The sequence below is a fragment of the Arachis hypogaea genome, chromosome 3, assembly GCF_003086295.3.
Source record: "Arachis hypogaea cultivar Tifrunner chromosome 3, arahy.Tifrunner.gnm2.J5K5, whole genome shotgun sequence".
In the NCBI taxonomy this organism is placed as follows: domain Eukaryota; kingdom Viridiplantae; phylum Streptophyta; class Magnoliopsida; order Fabales; family Fabaceae; genus Arachis; species Arachis hypogaea.
Genome location: NC_092038.1, coordinates 44,053,585 through 44,074,372, shown reverse-complemented (window position 1 = coordinate 44,074,372; position 20,788 = coordinate 44,053,585). Strand labels below are relative to the sequence as shown.

Sequence of the window (20,788 nt, the reverse complement as noted above, 5' to 3'; positions counted from 1 at the left end):
CTTGTATCTCAAACATATAGTCCCAGCCCCCTTCTTTTGGGTGTCATTGGTGCATCCTGGGACAGAAATGAAAGGAATGGTGGAAACAGGAAAGACCATTGGGAGTAAACAATGTGGAACTCTAGCATTTATGGGGTTTTGTTTACTGTGTTTTTTTTTTTTTTTTCAGTAAACCTCTAATCTTGTTAATAATAAAAAAAAAAATTGGGAGATAGCATCGTTCCTTAGGTCCTGAAAAGACAATTTCTATTACCATTCAGAAAATAAACAACAACAACAACAAAGCCTTGTCCCACTAAGTGGGGTCGGCTACATGAATCAAACGACACTATTGTACTCTGTCATGTACCATATCTACAGAGAGACCGTTTACATGTAGATCTCGTTTGACCACCTCATGGATGGTCTTCTTAGGTCTTCCTCTGCCTTTCGCCCTTTGTCCATCTTCCATCTCATCCACCCTCCTGACTGGATGTTCTATCGGTCTTCTTCTCACATGTCCAAACCACCTGAGACGCGATTCAACCATCTTTTCCACAATGGGTGCTACTCCAACTCTCTCCCTTATATCTTCATTCATTATTTTATCCAATCGCGTATGACCACTCATCCATCTCAACATCTTCATCTCTGCCACACTCAACTTATGTTCGTGCTCCCCTTTAGCCGCCCAACACTCTGTACCATACAGCATAGCCGGTCTTATAGCGGTGCGATAGAATTTACCTTTAAGTTTTAAAGGCACTTTTTTGTCGCATATAAAACCAGATGCACTCCGCTATTTTGACCAACCTGCTTGGATCCTATGATTTACATCCTGTTCAATCTCTCCATTATCCTGTATGATGCACCCAATATACTTAAAACTTTTAACTTTTCCTATGATGTTTTCTCCAATCCTCACCTCTATATTGGGGTTTTCCCTTCTTAGATTGAACTTACATTCCATATATTCCGTCTTGCTACGGCTTATGCGCAGACCATACACTTCTAAAGCTTCTCTCCATAATTCCAACTTCTTATTTAGGTCTTTCCTTGACTCTCCCATAAGGACGATATTATCGGCAAAAAGCATGCACCATGGCACAGGCTCTTGGATGTGCTCTGTGAGTACTTCCAAGACGAATGTGAAAATGTATGGACTTAAGGATGATCCCTGGTGTAATCCTATACCAATAGGGAATTCCTCCGTCACACCACCTTGAGTCTTCATACTAGTTGTGGCCCCATCATACATGTCTTTAATTGCTCGAATATATGTGATCCTTACTCTCCTCTTTTCTAAAACCTTCCATAAGACCTCCCTTGGTACTTTATCATACGCTTTTTCTAAATCAATAAACACCATATGTAGATCCCTTTTATTACTACGATACCTCTCCATCATCCTTCTTAATAGGTATATCGCTTCAGTGGTAGATCTTCCTGGCATAAATCCAAATTGGTTCTCTGTTACTTGTGTCTCTTTTCTCAACCTCCGTTTTATCACCATTTCCCATAACTTCATAGTATGACTCATAAGTTTAATCCCTCTATAGTTTTCGCAACTTTGTATATCCCCCTTATTCTTGTAGATAAGTACGAATGTGCTTTTTTTTCCACTCATCAGGCATCTTCTTTGACCTTAAAATCTCATTAAAAAGCTTGGTTAACCAGTTAATGCCTTTTTCTCCAAGACCCTTCTAAACCTCAATCGGGATATTATCAGGTCCTACTGCCCTGCCATTTTTCATTTGCTTTATAGCCTCTTTTACCTTGAAGTCTCGAATCCTTCGATAGTAGTCAAAGTTTTGATCTTCTTCCCTTGTGCATAATCGACCAAGGCTCGGAAGAGTCTTCTGTCCCTCATTAAATAACTCGTAGAAGTAGCTCTTTCACCTTTCATTAATCTTCTCCTCTTGAGCCAACACCTCTCCATCCTTATCCTTTATGCACTTAACCTGATTCAAATCTCTCGTTCTTCTTTCCCGGCTCTTTGCGATTCTATATATACCTTTTTCTCCTTCTTTCGTGCCCAAAGACTGGTAGAGACCCTCATATGCTCTTGTTTTTGCTTCACTTACAGCCACTTTTGTCTCTTTCTTAGCCGCCTTATATTTTTCCCAGTTATCTGCATTGCGGCATAAAGACCACTCTTTAAAGCATTCCCTTTTTATCTTTATCTTTTCTTGTATACTCGCATTCCACCACCAGGACTCATTGTCTCTTGGTCCTATTCCTTTAGATTCACCAAAACTTTCTTTTGCTATTCTTCTAATAACTTCTGCCATCTCCCTCCACATCTCTTCCGCGCTTCCATTCCCATCCCACTTTGCCTCTTCTTCTATCCGTCTTAGGAAGCTTCTTTGTTCCTCACCTTTCATCTGCCACCACCTCGTCCTTGGTTCTTCGTATGATGTCTTTTCCTCAAGTTTTCCTCAACGCGAAAATCCATGACGAGCACCCTATGTTGTGTTGTCAAATTTTCTCCTGGGATAATTTTACAGTTAATACAAAATTTTCGGTCAACTCTCCTCAACAAGAAGAAGTCGATTTCAGAGCTTGTCATGCCAGTCTTATAGGTTATAAGATGTTCGTCTCTCTTTTTAAAACATATATTTGCGATGAGAAGATCAAAGGTTGAGGAAAAGTCCAAAATAGTCTTACCCTCGGCATTGATCACCCCGAAACCATGACCTCCGTGAATACTCCCATATCCAGTCACTTCTCTCCCAACATGGCCAGTTAAATCTCCTCCTAAGAAAATCTTATCTCCCAAAGGTATGCCTTGAACCAAACTCTCTAGATCCTCCCAAAATCTTATCTTGTGTTGTTCGTCCAAACCCACTTGCGGTGCATAGGCGCTAATCACATGGAAAGCACCTCCCTCCACCACAAGTTTGATAGAGATGATCCGATCTCCCACCCTTTTGACATCCACTACGTCCTTCTTCCACTGCTTATCCACAATTATTCCAACCCCATTCCTATTCTTTACCTTTCCTGTATAACAAAGTTTGAAACCAGAAGTATCTAACTCCCTAGCCTTTGCACCAACCCATTTTGTTTCTTGTAGGCACATAATGTTAATCTTCCTCCTTGTCATGGTGTCCACCACCTCCATGGACTTTCCTGTTAGAGTGCCTATGTTCCATGTCCCAAATCTCAACCTTCTGTCGCTTCGACCTTTACCTTTTACTTTGTGAACTAGTTTATTTACCCTCGTCCGTTCACGAAAACGCGAGAACCCTTGCTCATTTAACACTACATCCGGGCACCGATGCAGCGGCTCTTACTTTGACACCGTACTCGAGCCATACGACGCGTTGCTTCTGGGCAACGACCTAGCTTTAACGCAATAACGTCTTTGATTCATGTCATGGGGGTTCGGCTATATTTTTATGTTGGTTGCCGAAGACCTAACACAACCCTCCTCCTTTATCCGGGCTTGGGACCGGCTATGTACCGCAAGTATAACATAGGCGGAGTTTATTACCATTCAGAAAATGATGGTGATAAATTAGTCTTATAGTAAAAAACCTGTAATATATATGATTTTTGAAATGAAAAGAGACGAACTTGTCCAATAAAGGAATGCTGATAAGATTGTTCATTTTGTGCGAAATTCGTGTCTGCTCTCTTGGATTGTGATTCGTGAGGTGCGAAATTATTTTTAGTATTAGATGGAAAAAGTAATTAACTTCATGGTAAAGTAGAAACGGTATGAATATGATGATCAAGGAAATTGAGGACGGTTTTCAGCATAAAAGATTGTAAATTAAGGAAGCTAGAGACAATTTCTCTCTTGTTCCAAGCTGTGTATGCTTCAACTTTAACCCTTTTTATAGATGCAAAGCAAAGTATTCCCTTTGCTGAATGTTCAACAACATAAAATTTGAGTTGCTCACAATTTGAAATATGTTGATCAAAATCATTTACGTGGATCACATCGGTTCAATGAGCATGTCAATGACACATTCAAGAACTAGAGCGTGCATTATATTAAAGCAAATCACTCATTCAAGAACTGTTATAACAACTTCGGTTCCAAGAGATCTTCCATCAAATGTTTGGTTTCAAAGAAAAATGCTACAAGGCAACATCGTCATAAAAATGCTTTTTGTGATGTACACATTCAGATCATGCTGGGACCATAGAATTATAATGCTCACCAAGTCCAAAAGCCTACTTGTGGTAGGAAAGCATAATACACGAACTCGGTGAGGCAGTGCCATTGGCGGATTTATACTCCTTCCCCATCTCCACATCCGGGAAGGAGCCTGAAAATATCATAATATGCTTCTTCAACCAGGGAGTCAAGGCACCAACCTCTAATTGTCCTCCCCAAAAGCCGTGGACTCCACCTCTTTACAATAGTTTTCAAATTTCTACGAGGTGATCCACCACCAGAGTGGAGGGCCAGCTGATCCTCAACGGCTCTATAGAGGCAGTCCCCATCAGGCTATTAGAGGTTTCCATTGGCGACACACACAAATTGAGCCATTTTAATTTTGGCACATACGAAATGAGCAAAAATTTATTATAACTAACTATAAAAATAATAGTGTACAAAAATAAAATTGTTGTAAGAAAAATAAAAATAAAAATTGAAATTTTATACCACATATAATGTTATATATAAATTTTATTTTTTGGTGACTATATTACATATAAATTTAATAATAAAAATATAATGATAAAATAATAAAAATATAAAAGATGATTCAAATGAAACATTATTTTAAAAATAATGGTAGAACATCAATACTTTAGAATTATTATAACTTAGTTACTGCATTTTGTGTTTGATACTAATGAATTGGATTCAATTCGCGTTTGACCCCTTAAAATTTCTTTTTGCCTCTATTTTTTGCGTACCACCTTTGTGATAGCCGAGTTTGCGTTCACTATACCTAAGAAGCTCATTTTGTGGATATCATAGGCAAGATGGATTTCTGCCGCCATTTTGTGAACACCAATGTTATTATATACAATATGAAAATTATTTTCAATTCGTGAATGCTTCCTATAATTTAGTGCTGCACATTTTGAAAAAAGTTTTGATCTATATGTATTTAAAAAAATAATAATTTTTTTGTATTTATTTCCATAAAAAAATCGTTTTCAATATCTATTAAAATTTACTTTTTGAAAGCCACAACACGTTACTTACACTCTATGTGTGACCAATATTTTTTAATTCTTTAAATGCAAAACGGTACCAATCTCTTGATTAAAATTTTTTGTTTTAAAAATTTTCATGCATAAAATGGCACAGCTGTTTTGATATGTTAATTTTTTTAATTTAAAAAATAAAAAATATTGATGACGTTTTAGCGCTCGACATATTTTTAAAATATAAATGTCAAAATACCATTGACGTGTTATAAAAAAATAAAAAAATTGATGACGTTTTCTGAAAATGGCAGTGACATTTTATTTTGGTAGAAATAAAAAATATAAAATCAAATAAAAAAAGTATATATTGAGAGAATAAAAAGATTTGTAAATAAGTGTGATGAGTGTATAAAATAAAAGATTATGTTAGTTTAAAAATATATAATTATCAAATTTTGCTTCATATATATAAGGATGTAAATTTTTTATATGAGAATTTATGTATTATTGTTGTTTTTTTTTCAATAATATATAAAAGATTTGAGAGTGTACTTCTCAAATTATAGATCATCAAGTGTTGAAAAGAATGATAAATATTTTGTATAGGAAGTCTCTGTTAGTATTTAGTGATTTCATTCATCAAATAATGCATTTGGCTGATAAGTCTAGTATGTAAGGAATGTTTTCAACCTACTATCAAATTAGAATACAAATCTAACTTATTGTGTTGAATGTTGAGTTTGAGAAAATTGATAATGTTAATTTTTCGGAACCCAATATAGACTAGATGGGTTATAATATTAAAAGTGATGAAGAGTTTGAAGATAATTATAAAATTGTTACTCCATTTGAAGATGTGAAGAAAGATGATATAATAGTTGAGGGAGATATGACAAATATTGCAAATGCACTAACAAACCAATATCCATCTAAAAAACCATCTTTTATGCATGCTTTGAATTTAAATCCCATGCATGCATTGAAATTTTCTACATATGTCAATATAAGTAATTTTGTTGTTGTTGTAAAAATTATTATTAGTATTATTATTTATATATTATTAATATTGTTACCACTACGACAACGACGAGGAAGACAAGGATTGTTGTTGTTATTATTATTATTATTATTATTATTATTATTATTATTATTATTATTATTATTATTATTAAAATCATATTTAGAATTATATTGTTCTATTCGTGTTGCAGTTTTCGTTATTTTCGTAGATGATAAATTTATTGTCAAAATGGAGTTTAACTTTAGAAATATTGTTATTCCAGCAGTTAAACAGTATACTATCTAGAGAGGCTCCGACTACAGAGAGTATGAATCATAACCGACAATATGGCGATTCCAAAGAAATGCACCTCGAGATAAAAAAAAATCTGAAAAACTCTTTGGAAAAGAAGAGGTTTTTATTTTATGCTAAATGCGTACAATACGAAACAAGCTGTGATTGGCTTATCAAAGTTATTCTTATAAAAAGATAGTATTGTTAGGTGATAAGGAAGTACAATGGTAATCACACGTACATCAAAAGTACCATCTCTCAAGATCATGGTAAACTAGACTCTGATACAATTACAAAAACAATAAAGTCATTGATTAAAGTCGACCCATCCATAAAGGTAAAATCTATCATTACTAAAGTATAGTCAAAGTTTAACTACATGATAAGTTATCACAAAGTTTGGTTGGTCAAGTAAAAGACAATTGAGAAAATATTTAGTGGGTGGAAAGCTTCTTATGAAGCTTTGCATACAGGGTTTGAAGCAATGGTTGTAAAAAAACCATCAGCAGCTATTGAGTACGAAATTGCATATGGCTACTGAGGGAATGAGTTGGTTGAGGATTTTAGAATTCTGATGCAAGTCTTCTAGGCTTTCTACCATTGTATTAAAGCATTCAGAAGTTGCAAGCTACAGGTCCAAGTTGACATCACACACTTGTATAGAAAATGTAAAGGGACTCTTTTAGTTGCAGTATCACAAGATGACAATGGAAACATTGTACCTTTTGTATTTGCCTTAGTCGAGGATAAGACTGTGTTTGCCAATGCTTAACACTTTTTTTCTTAGCCATCTACAAACACATGTAGTTAATCAAGATAGCATTGCCTTTATCTCTGATTGACACGAGTCAATTATCTTAGCTGTAGGTCCTAATAATGGAGCTTGGCAATATCCAAGAGCTATTTACATGTTTTACATAAAATACATAGCGTCCAACTTTTTGAAGAGGTTTAAAGCACCACATATGCAGAAGCTGATTGTCAACAAAGGTAAATATATTACATTTTTAACATTAGATAGAAGATGGTGAATATATAACAACAAAATTATTTATTATCTGGATTGTGTTGTTCACGTGTGGCAGACTATTTTAGAACAATGCGTAAATTCAATATGTGCTACTAGAGATTATGTGAGCGGGGCGTAGCTTACAAGCAGTGGCTCAACAATATCCCTTGATCGCAGTATACTTTGGCATATGATGGTGGACATCGCTAGGATCATATGACCACCAACCTAGTGGAGTGCATTACGGAGTATTGAAAGGAGAATGCTATTTTTCTGTCATGGCTCTTGTTAAGGCAAATTTTTACAAGCTAAATACGTTGTTCACAAGAAAGACTGCTGATGCTAAGACTCATATAAGTGCAAGTCATCTATTCTCAGAATATGCAAACGAGGTCTTTGAAGTGCGTGATATGTCCAGTGATTTGGAGTTTGCAGTAAATTTGCATTTCTGGCATTGTGGTTGTGGTGAGTTTCAGGTGGATCAAATTCCTTGTTGCCATGTATTTGACTGTTATACAAACCATCATTTGAATTGGAAACAATATATGCATGAGATATATACGATGAGGGAGATCCAAAAAGTGTACAGAACCCGATTCAGACCACTAGAAAACCCAACATGGTCTATGTATCAAGGACCAAGACTAGTATCCAATTCCCACCTCAAACGAGTGACCAAAGACCGTTCTAAAAAAACTCGCTTCTTGAATGAGATGGATATGCGTGATGTACATGATCCTAGGCTTTGTGGAGGTGAGGGTCACAACCAAAGCAGATGCCCGTATCGTGGTGGAGCTAGTTCTATTGGCTCAACTCCAAATTCGTAGTTCTCATATTAGGGGAGTTTGTGATTTCAATTTTTATCCAACACTTTATTTAGTCTTAGATTCAGTTATATTTTGTCTCTTTCAGATGTATTTAAATCATGTTATGGTGACTTTGCTAAAATTAATTTCAAGTTCACATTGCGAATGGAGTAAAGATTAGTACATAATCATCTATAAAACAATATAATGTGCAAAAAATTACATTGCACATGTTCACTGACTAAACTCCATTCGTCGAGTATGGTGCTCCGATCATGGCACTGTATTCCCCGAAGAGTGTAACAATGTTGGTCAAAAGGAATGGCCATACTGGCGAACCACTCGGTCTACAGGATGCCATTCGACACACTTGAATGAAAGCAACGGCCCTACCGTGTCACACATATCAAGGTGGTGATGTAACTCGGCCGGGATAATGATGCCCATGTATGGCCGCCAAACAAAATGCAAAATGTTACATGGGCTAAGTTAGATTATTAATACCGTAAATTATTCTTATAGATTAATATCGATACCGACCTCTTCCATCCAGTCTATGTAGTGCCTAATAGACGCCACGCTTCTCGACATCCACGACCTGGTTCGTGGATGATGATTCCACTTACAATACACAATGTTATAATAGAATTTTAAATTATGTCTTACCAGTAAAAACATAAATAAAACACGAGTTAAAATCCAATAAATTATGTATTGCTACGGTGTTACCTGCATGCAATCGATATATCAGCGTGTGCAAGTCGCTGTCTTGGAATGGACGCAAGAAAGGGAACTCGCTCCCACCCCCAAACAAACAACAAATCCAACGGGCCGTCCATCTCCTTGCAATCGTACTGTGATGCATGGCACAGTGCCATGTAAAGATGTGCAAGAGTTGCTGACCCACAACTGTAAGTGCCAATCTACTCAAAATTTTGGATCAGTGGTAGCTACTTCGCGTGGGCATACGCCGTCGACTTATCCGCAAAAAGGGTAGTTTCCAGCAGACAGAAGATGTGACACCTAACATATCGCTGACTAGACTCCCAAGTGTCTAGAGGCTGTGGGTCTCTGATATGACGAACCCAGACCAACTTTATGTAACTTTTAGATGAACTACACATGACGGGTTCGCTGCCAAAAATCATCATGCTCTAGTTGACCAAGAAGTCTTGACTGTTATCGGTCCAATCCATCATAACCTCTCCATCAATCGGTAGGCTAAATATGTGTAACATGACCTCCAGTGTTACTGTAATCTCACTGGTTGGCAATACGAAAGAATGAGTTTCCGGCCTTCACCTTTCCACAAAAGCAGATAGTAAGGCGAAATACCCTTTGTTTTATCCCACTCTCGATACATGGTAGAATCTCTTTATTTATAAACTCTGGTCAACCGCTGGGTGTCACATTTCTGGCGAATCAAGTTTACGGGGCAAAATATTTCTATTAGCCTGAGAGAATATTCGAAAAAATAAAAATAAATAATATAAAATTCAAAAAAATAATACAAAATAATCACAAAAAATAAAATACAAATAATTATTAATAATTTACATTACTATTTATATTATTTAATAAAATAAAAAAATACACATCACAATAAAATAAAAATAATTAATACAAATTATTATTTATTAAGATTAGTAACTACCATTTATATTATTAATATTAGTAACTACCATTTATTAAGATTATTATTTACATTATTCGACTAACTACCATTACTATTTATTAAGATTAGTAACTATCATTTATATTATATTATAATATTTATTACTAACTACCATTATTATTTATTAATAACAACCATTATTATCTTAAAAAACATTTTATCAGTATTTTTATTGCTTATTAGTTTAAAAAATTACATATTAACAAATTAAATTACAATAATATTATAACAAAGAAATAACATAGATCAGAAAACAAATAAAATTACTAATATTATCGTAGAAAAATAAAAAATAAGTATTTAAATTATCTAATTCACTACAACTGCTAAGAATAAATTAATCCAAATAATTATACTAATAATATTACATTTTACATATTAAATTTAAATTAATAAAAATACTAAATTTATATAATTAGGTTATTCTAAATAATTAACAACGTACTCTTTTACAGATGTATAATCACGTACCATTTTTTTAAATAACACACTACTCACTCTCATAGCCAGAAATACCTTCCTCCCTCCTCCTTCGGTTAACTCTCTAAATAGAACCCTAAAGCCTAACTCTCTTAACAACACTTACCTTCCAATGTAACCTTCTAAACCATACTACAATATACACAACGAAGAATGAAGAATGAAGCATGCCAAGCTCCTCCTCCCACCTTTTAAAGGCACGAAGACATTAATGAGGCATGCATTTTTGGAATATGGATGTTGGGTGTATGGAGACAACCGGCCAAATGGTTAACACGCACCTTGTGTGTTGTCGGGGTGTTGATACGTGGCTATCGGACGCTGAGAAAACTGCATCGGAGTCTGAAACACGGATCCTGTGTGTTGATCTGGTGTTGACACGTGGCAGGGACGTTGATTAAGGTGCATCGAAAACAGGCGTGGAATCTCTGTTCCTGCAACACGCATGATACGTGTTACCTGCATGCACGTCATGTGGCTAGAATCTCTGTGAAAAGAATATCTACTGCTTCAACACGGTAGGTACTATACGTGGACCGTGGTGATCAGAGCTTGACATATGACCAGAATTTCTACTAAAAAAATTTCTGTTTCAATACAGAATTTCTGCAACTCTATACTTCTGTAAAACATTTCAGATTGTAATATTTTACAAATACACTACTTCTTTATCTATATTAAAAATAATTTTTGTAGTCTTAACCTATTTTTGTTTATTGAAATATTTCTTAATAATATGACAATAACTTTTCAATAGTTGGTTTGAAATTAAAAATATAGTGAAATTTGAGCACTGGTGTCCACAAGCTTATGTTTTTTAAATAATATTAATATTATTATTTTAAATAAATTAATAAAATAATATAATTTTACTTAAAAAACAAATCCTAATGTTAATTTAATATTTTTTTAAAATTGCATAATGTAAACTTTTTATTTTTTAAACCATAATATTTAGATTCTTTAAATATATTTCATTTTATTATAAAAATAAATTACAAAAATAATATAAAAAATGATGTAAATCATGTCGTTGTAATAATTTTACACACTAATATAATTTTGGTTAACATTATTTAAATAATATTTATTTTTTAAAAAATAGATTTGACAAAATACTCAAATACAAATTACATTAACATCAATTTAATTTCAATTAAAATTAATTCTGCAAAAGTACATTTATACCGACATATAAACGATAATAATCCAAAATGATCATACGTGAGTTTCCTGGTTATAATGCTGCTGTCATAAAGCAGACGGGCTTTATATAATCATGTAGTATGAATATTACTAAGATCGTCATGGAATGTAGATTGCATATTGCAGAACACACCGAGGAAGATTGATTGTATTGATTTATTTTGCTTAGTATCCTTTAATTTTTAAACTTTTGGCTTTTTTTTAATGAATAAAAAATTACATAAATTGTGTTTGATTCTGAGAATAAGATAAAATAAGACACTGAAAATAAGATAAAAAAATACAGACATAAAATTTAGTATTTTTATATTTTATTTGATGATAAATTAGAATAAATTATGAAAATATAATTTACTCTTTTTTTTTCATACAAAAAATTTATAAAAAAATATAATAATAAAAAATATAATTATAAAATTTGATAAAAATAATAAAAAAATAAATTATATCTCTTATTAGTATCTCTGTATTTTTCTTATCAAAAAGGATATAAATTATAAAATACACTATTTCAACATCTTTGAATATATTGTCTTTGTCTATGGGCATAACCTGTCCGAGCAGCGATTCGGACACCTATCCCTTTTACAGCTCACCCTTCGACAGCTGTGAGAGGAAGCTTCGAGGAAGGTGGGTCTGTTCTCGTGGGACCCACCTCTGACAGAGTATATATGGGGAGGGACCTACCCCTCCCCCAAGGTACGTCACTATATCCCTCACTCTCAAACCGCCTGCATACTTTCTGACTTGAGCGTCGAAGTGTCATTGCAGGTGGCACCCTCCACCTCGCGAAGAGCTCAGGAACTCGGCTACGCTCGCGTCTCGTCCCATAGACCCATATCAAGGCTGATTCCCACCTTCACACCAGGAGACTTCCCCGACCCGTCCGGAACTCGAGGAACCGAACAGAATTCAACTTTACAAAAAATTTAACATGTGCTTTGGAATAATTATAATTACTTACTCTTAGTGTTTGTTTAGTTGCATTAAATTATTAATTTTTTTTTTTTTAGTGTATTTGATAAAATTTTAATAATAAAAATAAAAATATTAAAAGAAATAAAAAATATTTTTTTACAGTTATAATTTATATTTTTTTAAAAGACCTTGTTAACTTAAAAAGTGATATTTTTGGCATAATAAATAAACAAAAAATATTTTTATATTATTATATCCAAATATAATTATTGTATAAAAAGATACTTTTAAAGATACTTTTAACTGAGATTTTTAAATATGAAACTATTTTTATTTTTTAAGATACTTTTACCTGAGATTTCTAAATATGAAACTATTTTTATTTTTTTTTAAAAATAACTTAAAATAAGATCTTTTCATAAAAACCCACTCAAACAAATCCTTAATTGTAATAATATAAGTCTTATAAATAAAGTAGAAAAAAAAAAGATTTTTGCCTATGATGCACGGATACTAACACTGATATAGGACACGCCGACACGCGAATTTTAAAATCTTATAAGACATAGCAGCACGCATACATATAAATATAAAGTTTTTTTAGATAAATTATAATGATATTTTGATATTTTATTGATATTAAAATATAAATTAATTTTTTAAATTATTTTTAATATCTTATTTTAATTATATCAAGTATTTAAAATATTTTTTAATAAACAATAATATATACTACATCTAAACTTATTTCAAGAATATATGTTTAGAATAAGATTGGACACACTGACACATGATGATATTTAGGTGTATTCAAGCGTATTCGAAAAAGAATTTTTCATTTTTTATTAAGAGACGGTTGGACACAGTGTGTTGGATGAGTGTTGATGAATATCGTATCCAAAATGTGTCTGACACACAGACACGGCAACTCAGTGAAGTGTCCATGCTTTACATGTTTTTGCTAACAAATGCTCATGGGCCATTTCTTAATTATCATCAACCTTGATCCCTGCCTTGACTGCTCGAACTTAAATGAAAATTAGGACAGACTTGGTAATAAATCCTCAGATGGATGAGATAATTAACATGTTCCGGTGAAAGCAAATTCTTAGTAATGAAAGTGCTCTTACAAGGTCAATAATAGCTATTTAATATGGATAAAACGGAAACAAGTAATTATTTAGCACTAGTAAACCCCTCTAAATGCGGGCACTAGTTTTTTCCATGAAAATAGGCATGAACAAGGTGTTAACAAGGTAAAAGTTGTAGCAGAAGGGATACACATAAATGTAGTAAGAACATATCTTTTGTTTTGTTATATATGTACATACAAGAACATTCTAACTTCTATTACAGTAACTAATGTAATCTAAAGCTTCCTCCATATATAATGATCCTAACAAAGTGATGAAAGTAACTATATCGTTAAGTAGGTCCTTACCATTGTTGTCCCTGTAGGATCCGAAAGCAGATGTCTGACTAGGCACATTCTCAAGTTATTTGGTGCTACTATGAACATGTAGAATGCAAATAGTACTAGGTCTGTAGAGGAAAGAGAGGAGCCAAGAAATCCTTGCCACATCCTGTGATGAAGAGAAAATAAACACTAAACCATCATTTCATAATTCAGAATAAAAAAAGAGGGGGGAAGGGTCAGGTCCATATGAAATTAAAGGGAAAAACTCCTCTGAAGTCAGGAGATTGGTAAAGTGATGAAGTGAGGAACTAATCACTATTGAATTTGTAATTTCCATCATGTGAGCCCTACTATCTTAATTTAAGAGTAATTAATTCCTCACTTAACCATTTTACAAATCTCCTCAATTTAGAGGAGTTTGATCAGAAATTAAAATAGCAAACTAGTTTAATCAAAGGGTACAAAAAATCCAGATTTAAATTCACTATCCAAGGGCATGTAATACATGGTTTGATATTTCATTCTTATGGATACTATTCATGGGAATGCTATTCATATATTGAGAAAAAGGAATCATGGTTTGGTATGCAAACTAGGAAGAGAACTATGAATAATATTCATATTTTAAGAAACAGGCATCATAGCATATGTTTCAGGCACATTCGGTATTCAAACTAAGAAGAGCAATGGGATAATCCATCTTATGAATATAAGCTGTAAGACACTTAGAAGTTAGAAAAGTTAATCGTATTAAGGTTTAACTAAACATCATGATGTCCTTTCTAGTATCAGTTCATTGACAAAGGTTAACATTCACATATATTTTCAGATAAGGCCATCATGGCAATTAAAGTATAAAATAATTCCATACTTATTTGTCTATTGAAGCTTTTAGTACAGCAGTTTAATACATGCTATTTCCTAGGAGTGGAAATAGGATAATCCATCTTATTATCACAAGATGTCAGCCTAGTTAATCCTATCACTAATTAACTAAATGAACCAATGATGTGGATTTCTTTCTATTGTCGATTGATGGACAATGACAATGGATATACTCACCAGTATCGTATTGCTCTAAAGGAAAAATTATGATTTCATTTTGTAGCTAAAGTTCTGTAACAAATGAACCATAATTCTAACAATAAAATCTGGCTATGGAAATGAAATCTTGACTCCAGCAAGGGCACTACATGATAGTGTGAGGTGGTATGCTTCACTAATCCATAAGTTAGAGATTGTTTATTTCGTTCGTAAAACATGATTAGCCTGAAAGGAATTGATCCTCAGCATCTAACAGTAGATAGATTATCAAAAGGATGAGGAACATTGAAGGTTTTGATGAGGAACATTCTTTCATTTACGTCAAAATTCATTTACGTCATAAGGCTATGCCACTATGCATCCTCCGATAGCTGGGTCATGGGTTCATGTTTTCCTATGATAACTGAAATTACAAAATTGAGCAGCAATTGAACGTTTTGATAACAAGCACTCTTTCATTTATGTCAAAATTCATTTCCGCATCCATCTGAAGTTTAGACAAGATTTATCAACATATAGGCTACTGACACGAGTTTAATTGCCAAGAAAAGCAGGAGCCTCTATGGTATTCTAGTAAGATATTTCTTTGGCTTTCGGCCACTCAAGCTAACACGGTATTTTTGTATAACTAATGGCTAACTTTCTACCGCAAATTATGATTTAAAAGAGACACCGTACCAGTTAGGTAAGCGAAAGAAAGTATGAAAGAAGGTTCTGATGCCCTCAATGTCAAGCTGCAGAATTAATGCTAATCCAAAAAGAAAGAATGCTCTCTGTCGTTTCCTTTCTTGTGGCCAAAGGGTATTCCAAGCTGGAAAAAAAAAATAAAAAACAAAAAATTAGGTACATGTACAACTATACAAGTCAAAAACCTCGCATTCACATTAAATCTGTTCAAAAAGCTTATCTCAAAAATTTTGTAATATACACAAACTGTATATCAAAACTATATACAGTCTTGCCAGATAATAGAAACTGTTAAGAACAGCTTTAAAGGAACAGAGTATCTTTTATGTCCAAACTCTAAGCTAACAGGTAGACTCGATTACCTTGCATAGATAGATTCTCTTTACTTCGTTCATGAGTAATAATGCTACTTGTATGACCCTCTTTCAAAATAGAGGCAATTACTGAAGCATATTTTGGAGCTTCCGACAAAGATCTCACAACTGAGTAGCCTATTGAATAAAAAAGAAATATATTGTAAGGGTAATAAATTTAACATATCCAGAAAAATGAAGATTTGACCATGCCTGTAGCTGGATGCACCATACTAGCAGCTGCACCAAATGCAAGGTTCTTCTGCTCTGTGTTGGGTAGGGACCCACCAACGGGGATATAAGACCATTCCTACAGAGAAATTAATAAATGAAAAGAATTTGTTTTTTTTTGGGGTGCTCAAATGCAGATTTAAATCAAGATAAACCTAGATCCACTAAAATACACAAGCCTAGATGCCATTTTCAATGCCTCACCTCTTCATAAGTCTTTGTGATTCGGATCCCCATTGTATTTAATCTCGAAAAAAGCTTTTTCTTTAATAACTCAAAAGGCATGGCATCTTTCGATGCCAAACAGGTTTCCTGCAATTGACACTTTACATGAATCCAAGTAAAAGTATAACAAACTATGTAAGACATTACGCTCCAAACATTGAGTGAACCTCAAAAAACACTCTTGTGCCAGACATAGGCATTGCATAAAGAAATGTTGGGTAATTTGCTTCTAGAGTTTGAACATTTTGCTTCATGTAGTCTCTGTAATCCATGAAAACCATCAGGTTGGGATCATAAGGACTGTTTTCCACCTAACATGGTAACAAAAAATGGTATCATCACTGGCTTTCCCATTTTATATAAAATTTTTTATTGAGAAAATAAAAATATTATATGGTTAAAGAAAAGCTGGAAAACATACATTAGTTACAATACATGAACAAGGAACACATATCAGACTTGTTGAGAGAACACGTCATGTTACTTTGGATATTACCACTTCAGATAAGGACCGATGATTGATTTGATTTAAAGTTTGAATAGACATATACATATACAACAAACTGGGTGGTTGTTAAAAAAATGTTAAGACAGAAAGTAGAGCCAATGTTGGTATTATTATTACTATTATTATTTTCTTTTAGATGTATAAACGACAATAATCAACCATATTTACCACACTGGACAAGGGAAGCCACACATTTTAAAAGATGCAAGATGGGAAACATCGAGCTTTAGTTAAGTAACATTTAAGGATATTAGTGGGCAGTGGCACAACAATATACAACAGAAAACGAGAAAACTGTCTAGCCAGCCTCCTACCTCAACTTCCACACCATAGGCTGTCTGGACAGACACCTTTGGACCCCCAACTTCATACTGCAAGAGTTTCCCTGAAGCTGCTCCTGATGCAACAGTAGCAAGCCTATAATAATATGTCAGAAATTTCAATATAATAAAATGCTGGTTAAAATGTCAAAAGCAAGAGATACAGCACCTGCAGTGCACCACAATATCATATTCACATATGACATTACTGTGGCCATTGCTACCCTCAACAATCCTTTCAACTCTTGAGCTAAGATATGATACACCTGACTCGACACACCTAGGGAAAATTAATATGAATTATAAATCTACAAAAGTATATGAACAACTAAGACAATATAAATTATAATCAATAGAAATGATAACGGTACTACAATTATCATAAATGGTTTTACCTTCTCAACAATTCCTCATGAAGCAAATGTCGGCTGACACGTCCATAAGAACGCCCAATAAAAATGGGATCCTTATTATCAAGATATACAATGGTATCCTTCCAAACATGCTCAATACAACCGCCGAGTCCAAGATCTGAAATAATAATGAAGTAGGGCCATCAATATGCCAAAACACAGAAGTTGATTTACTGGTAAGGCCACCAGGATGAAAAAGAATACAAAAACAAGTGATCATTGGCAGAATTGTCTGAGTTGATTTTATAATTCTTTAATCAAAAACTCCTAAGGTCTAAAGTACTAACCTAATAGCAACTATATAAAGATATTGATAACAATATAGAAAAGACTCTAACCTTTAAATTCATCTTCCCACACACCATAATTATTTGTAAAAGGAAGATCCGGACCAATGAGCCCGACTTTCAATCCTAACTTGGCAGATTCTGCAGCAAGAGCAAGACCAGCCGGACCACAACCAATCACCACTAGATCCAATATATCTCCTACAGATATGGGTGGCAACTGCAAGAGTGAAGCACAATTATCAGAAAGAAAACAGCAATTCTGAATGATCAATTTTGTTGACGTATCTCCTATTAAGCATTTGATAGAATCATGAAAGTCATTTCAATTGTGGCCAAATAAGTTTGTTAGGCAAAGCTCGTTAAGTCATCCCAGATCACCACTAATCCATTCGTATATAAAATATAAACAAGTCAGCAGCTAAGGTAACACACTCCTCATTTCATCAATTCACTTTTCCAAAGTCAACCGAACCTTCAAAACTAGCACTTGAAAGTTGAAAATGCTTCCAGAACTGCATGTTTACAGAAAACACAATAGAGAACACAACAAAACCTCACCTAACATCACCGTTTTTATACAAAGAAAGGACCTTAACTCTATCCATTTAACCCAAAAAACACTCAATCCATTGAAATATCGAAAGAGATGTAAACAGCACAGTGCAGTTCCTAGCAAATTCATCTTGAGAAATTCTTAGACTTTTACCATCAGCATCTTCTCAAGATGACAACAATTCAAACGACATAGAAGCTAGTATATTAACCAGAAAAAAGGAAAAGGGTAAAAATGGTAAATAAAGCCTAAAACCTTATCCTTTGAATTTTTTACGCAGAAAACAGAGCTCAAACTTTCACGCCTAACCATAGCTAAACTCAAGATAGAGCACAACAACAACCGAATTCCATGGAAACTGAGGCTAAATCTGGAAATCATTAAAACCTTATCAGCAAGCTTGGATTGCATTTCCATGGACTTGTTCTGCTGCATTTGGACGAACACGAGTTCCGATCCACCGGCCTTGATATAATCTTCTTCGTCAGCGAAGTCCTCTTTCGTCGCCACGCAGCTCTCGCTTCCGGCACCAGCTTTGGCCTCCACGCTGAGACATTGCGAGCGTGAAGCTTCACGATAATGATGATCATCATGATGGTGATGACGGTGCAAACTAATTCCACGAATGCAGATTGAGGTTCGGATTCTCGCTAGCTTCTTCCTCCTCAAACGCGACCTCGAAGAAGAGCTTAAACAAACCGACATTGCCGCGAAGTTTCTCGCTCCAACGCACTCCATCGTTGTGATTCTCTTTCTTCTTTGTTTTGTTTTGTTTTGCTTTTTTCGTTTTCTTTGTCGTTTAGGGGGTTTACGACAGTGTTCTGCAAGTTACTCGGTGAAACTCAGACCATGGTGAGACTTAAAAACGACGATGTGTTTAGGACAGTAAGTGGTCTCTCTCTGAGTGTGAGCGGTTTCCTGTTTCAGGGTGATAGGAGAGTCCGCGGGGAGGGAGGGAGGGAGAGAAAGAAAGGATATTGCTGACTAGTATAACAGTCATCCAAAACGGACACGTGGTGCCATGTGATTGGCTGAAAGTTTCGAACAAAAGCTACCCTTATCAGCAACGAGTCGTTGCAGTAGTAATGCGTTAAACGCCCACCTCGAAACACAATAATCTAAGTTTTAATTGATGTATCTGATTTGGTTTTTATTTTTGTTTTTATTTTTAGTATTTTTAAAATTTTAGATTTTATTATTTGTATTTTTTTATTTTCATCTTTTATTTTTATTTTTTTATAAAATTTAAAAAATAAAAAACATTAAAAATAAAAATACAAACTAAATACACTATTATTATTTGATATTATAATTTCAATAACGGAAAACTGATAATTTTAATAAAATTTCATCAACTTAATAATAACATTTTATATATAGAAATATATATTATCACTCATATTTTAATAATATCATATTTTTTTATAAATTTATACTAATATATCATATAAATAAATTATGTATAAAGTGACATTATGAAAAATAAGGGTAGTAATATTTTTATTCTTATATATTATTTTTATTCATTAATAATTATATTTATCATTAAGTATAAAATATTATTTTATAAGAGTTTTATTAATATATTTTTATGAGTATTAGATAAGAACACTTTTAAAAAATATTCTACTAAAAGTTATTGAAAAGAAATTTTTTTTATATTTTTAATATCTTAAAAACATAAAAAGAATAAAAAGATTTTCTAAGTAAGAGTCGTATAGACTAATTAACAAGTTAAAACTTTTTTCACTTCTTATGATTAGGGGTGTAAGTTACTAAACCGAATCGAAATTTACCGTAAAACCGAGTCGAAATTTACAACAACCGAATAGAAAACTGAAAAAAATCGATTTTTTGGTTTTTTTTCGAATTAAACCGATCGGTTCGGTTCGATTTTCGATTGACTCGGTAGAAACTAAACCGAACCGAAGAAGTGGCTTAGTAATGCATTGAAATGAAAATTTTATACTTAACAAATGTGTTTGTTTTATGTTTAGTTGTTGGAATAAGTTGAAATTGTGTTAAATTTGAATGTAATGCAATGTTATTTCAGTTTATTGATTGTTTTGAACATCATTTTACTAAGATTAATTTTCTATTAGTTAGAATTTAAAAACAAAAAAAAAAACTGACCAAACCAAATCGCTTTTAGTTTGATTCAGTTCGGTTCGATTATTACATAGACAACAAACTGATTAGTTAGTATTTTATAAAAATCGAACAAATCGATTCGATTAGTTTTTAATCTAAAACCGAACCAAA

The 20,788-nt window shown here is 33.5% G+C and overlaps 1 protein-coding gene across 1 annotated transcript; it reads right to left on the bottom strand.

Moving 5' to 3' along the window:
• Positions 1 to 13,775: 13,775 nt before the first annotated feature.
• LOC112790470 (lycopene epsilon cyclase, chloroplastic) lies at positions 13,776 to 19,646 on the bottom strand. The gene is made up of 11 exons (XM_025832889.3): positions 18,914 to 19,646; positions 18,022 to 18,190; positions 17,666 to 17,801; positions 17,440 to 17,550; positions 17,265 to 17,367; positions 16,610 to 16,753; positions 16,422 to 16,529; positions 16,200 to 16,296; positions 15,996 to 16,124; positions 15,625 to 15,757; positions 13,776 to 14,068 (listed from the first exon to the last, which is right to left on the bottom strand). The coding sequence occupies exons 1-11, from the start codon at positions 19,262 to 19,264 to the stop codon at positions 13,903 to 13,905; spliced, it is 1,647 nt and encodes a 548-aa protein (XP_025688674.1). The 5' UTR covers positions 19,265 to 19,646; the 3' UTR covers positions 13,776 to 13,902.
• Positions 19,647 to 20,788: the final 1,142 nt, after the last annotated feature.

Excerpts from the sequence above, each read along its gene's own strand:
- LOC112790470 (XM_025832889.3), bottom strand. The coding sequence starts at position 19,264 with ATGGAGTGCGTTGGAGCGAGAAACTTCGCGGCAATGTCGGTTTGTTTA. Across the intron at positions 17,802-18,021 it reads GTGGGAAGATGAATTTAAAG|ATCTTGGACTCGGCGGTTGT; the intron begins GTTAGAGTCTTT and ends TTATTATTTCAG. Across the intron at positions 16,125-16,199 it reads TATGGTGCATCCAGCTACAG|GCTACTCAGTTGTGAGATCT; the intron begins GCATGGTCAAAT and ends TTTATTCAATAG.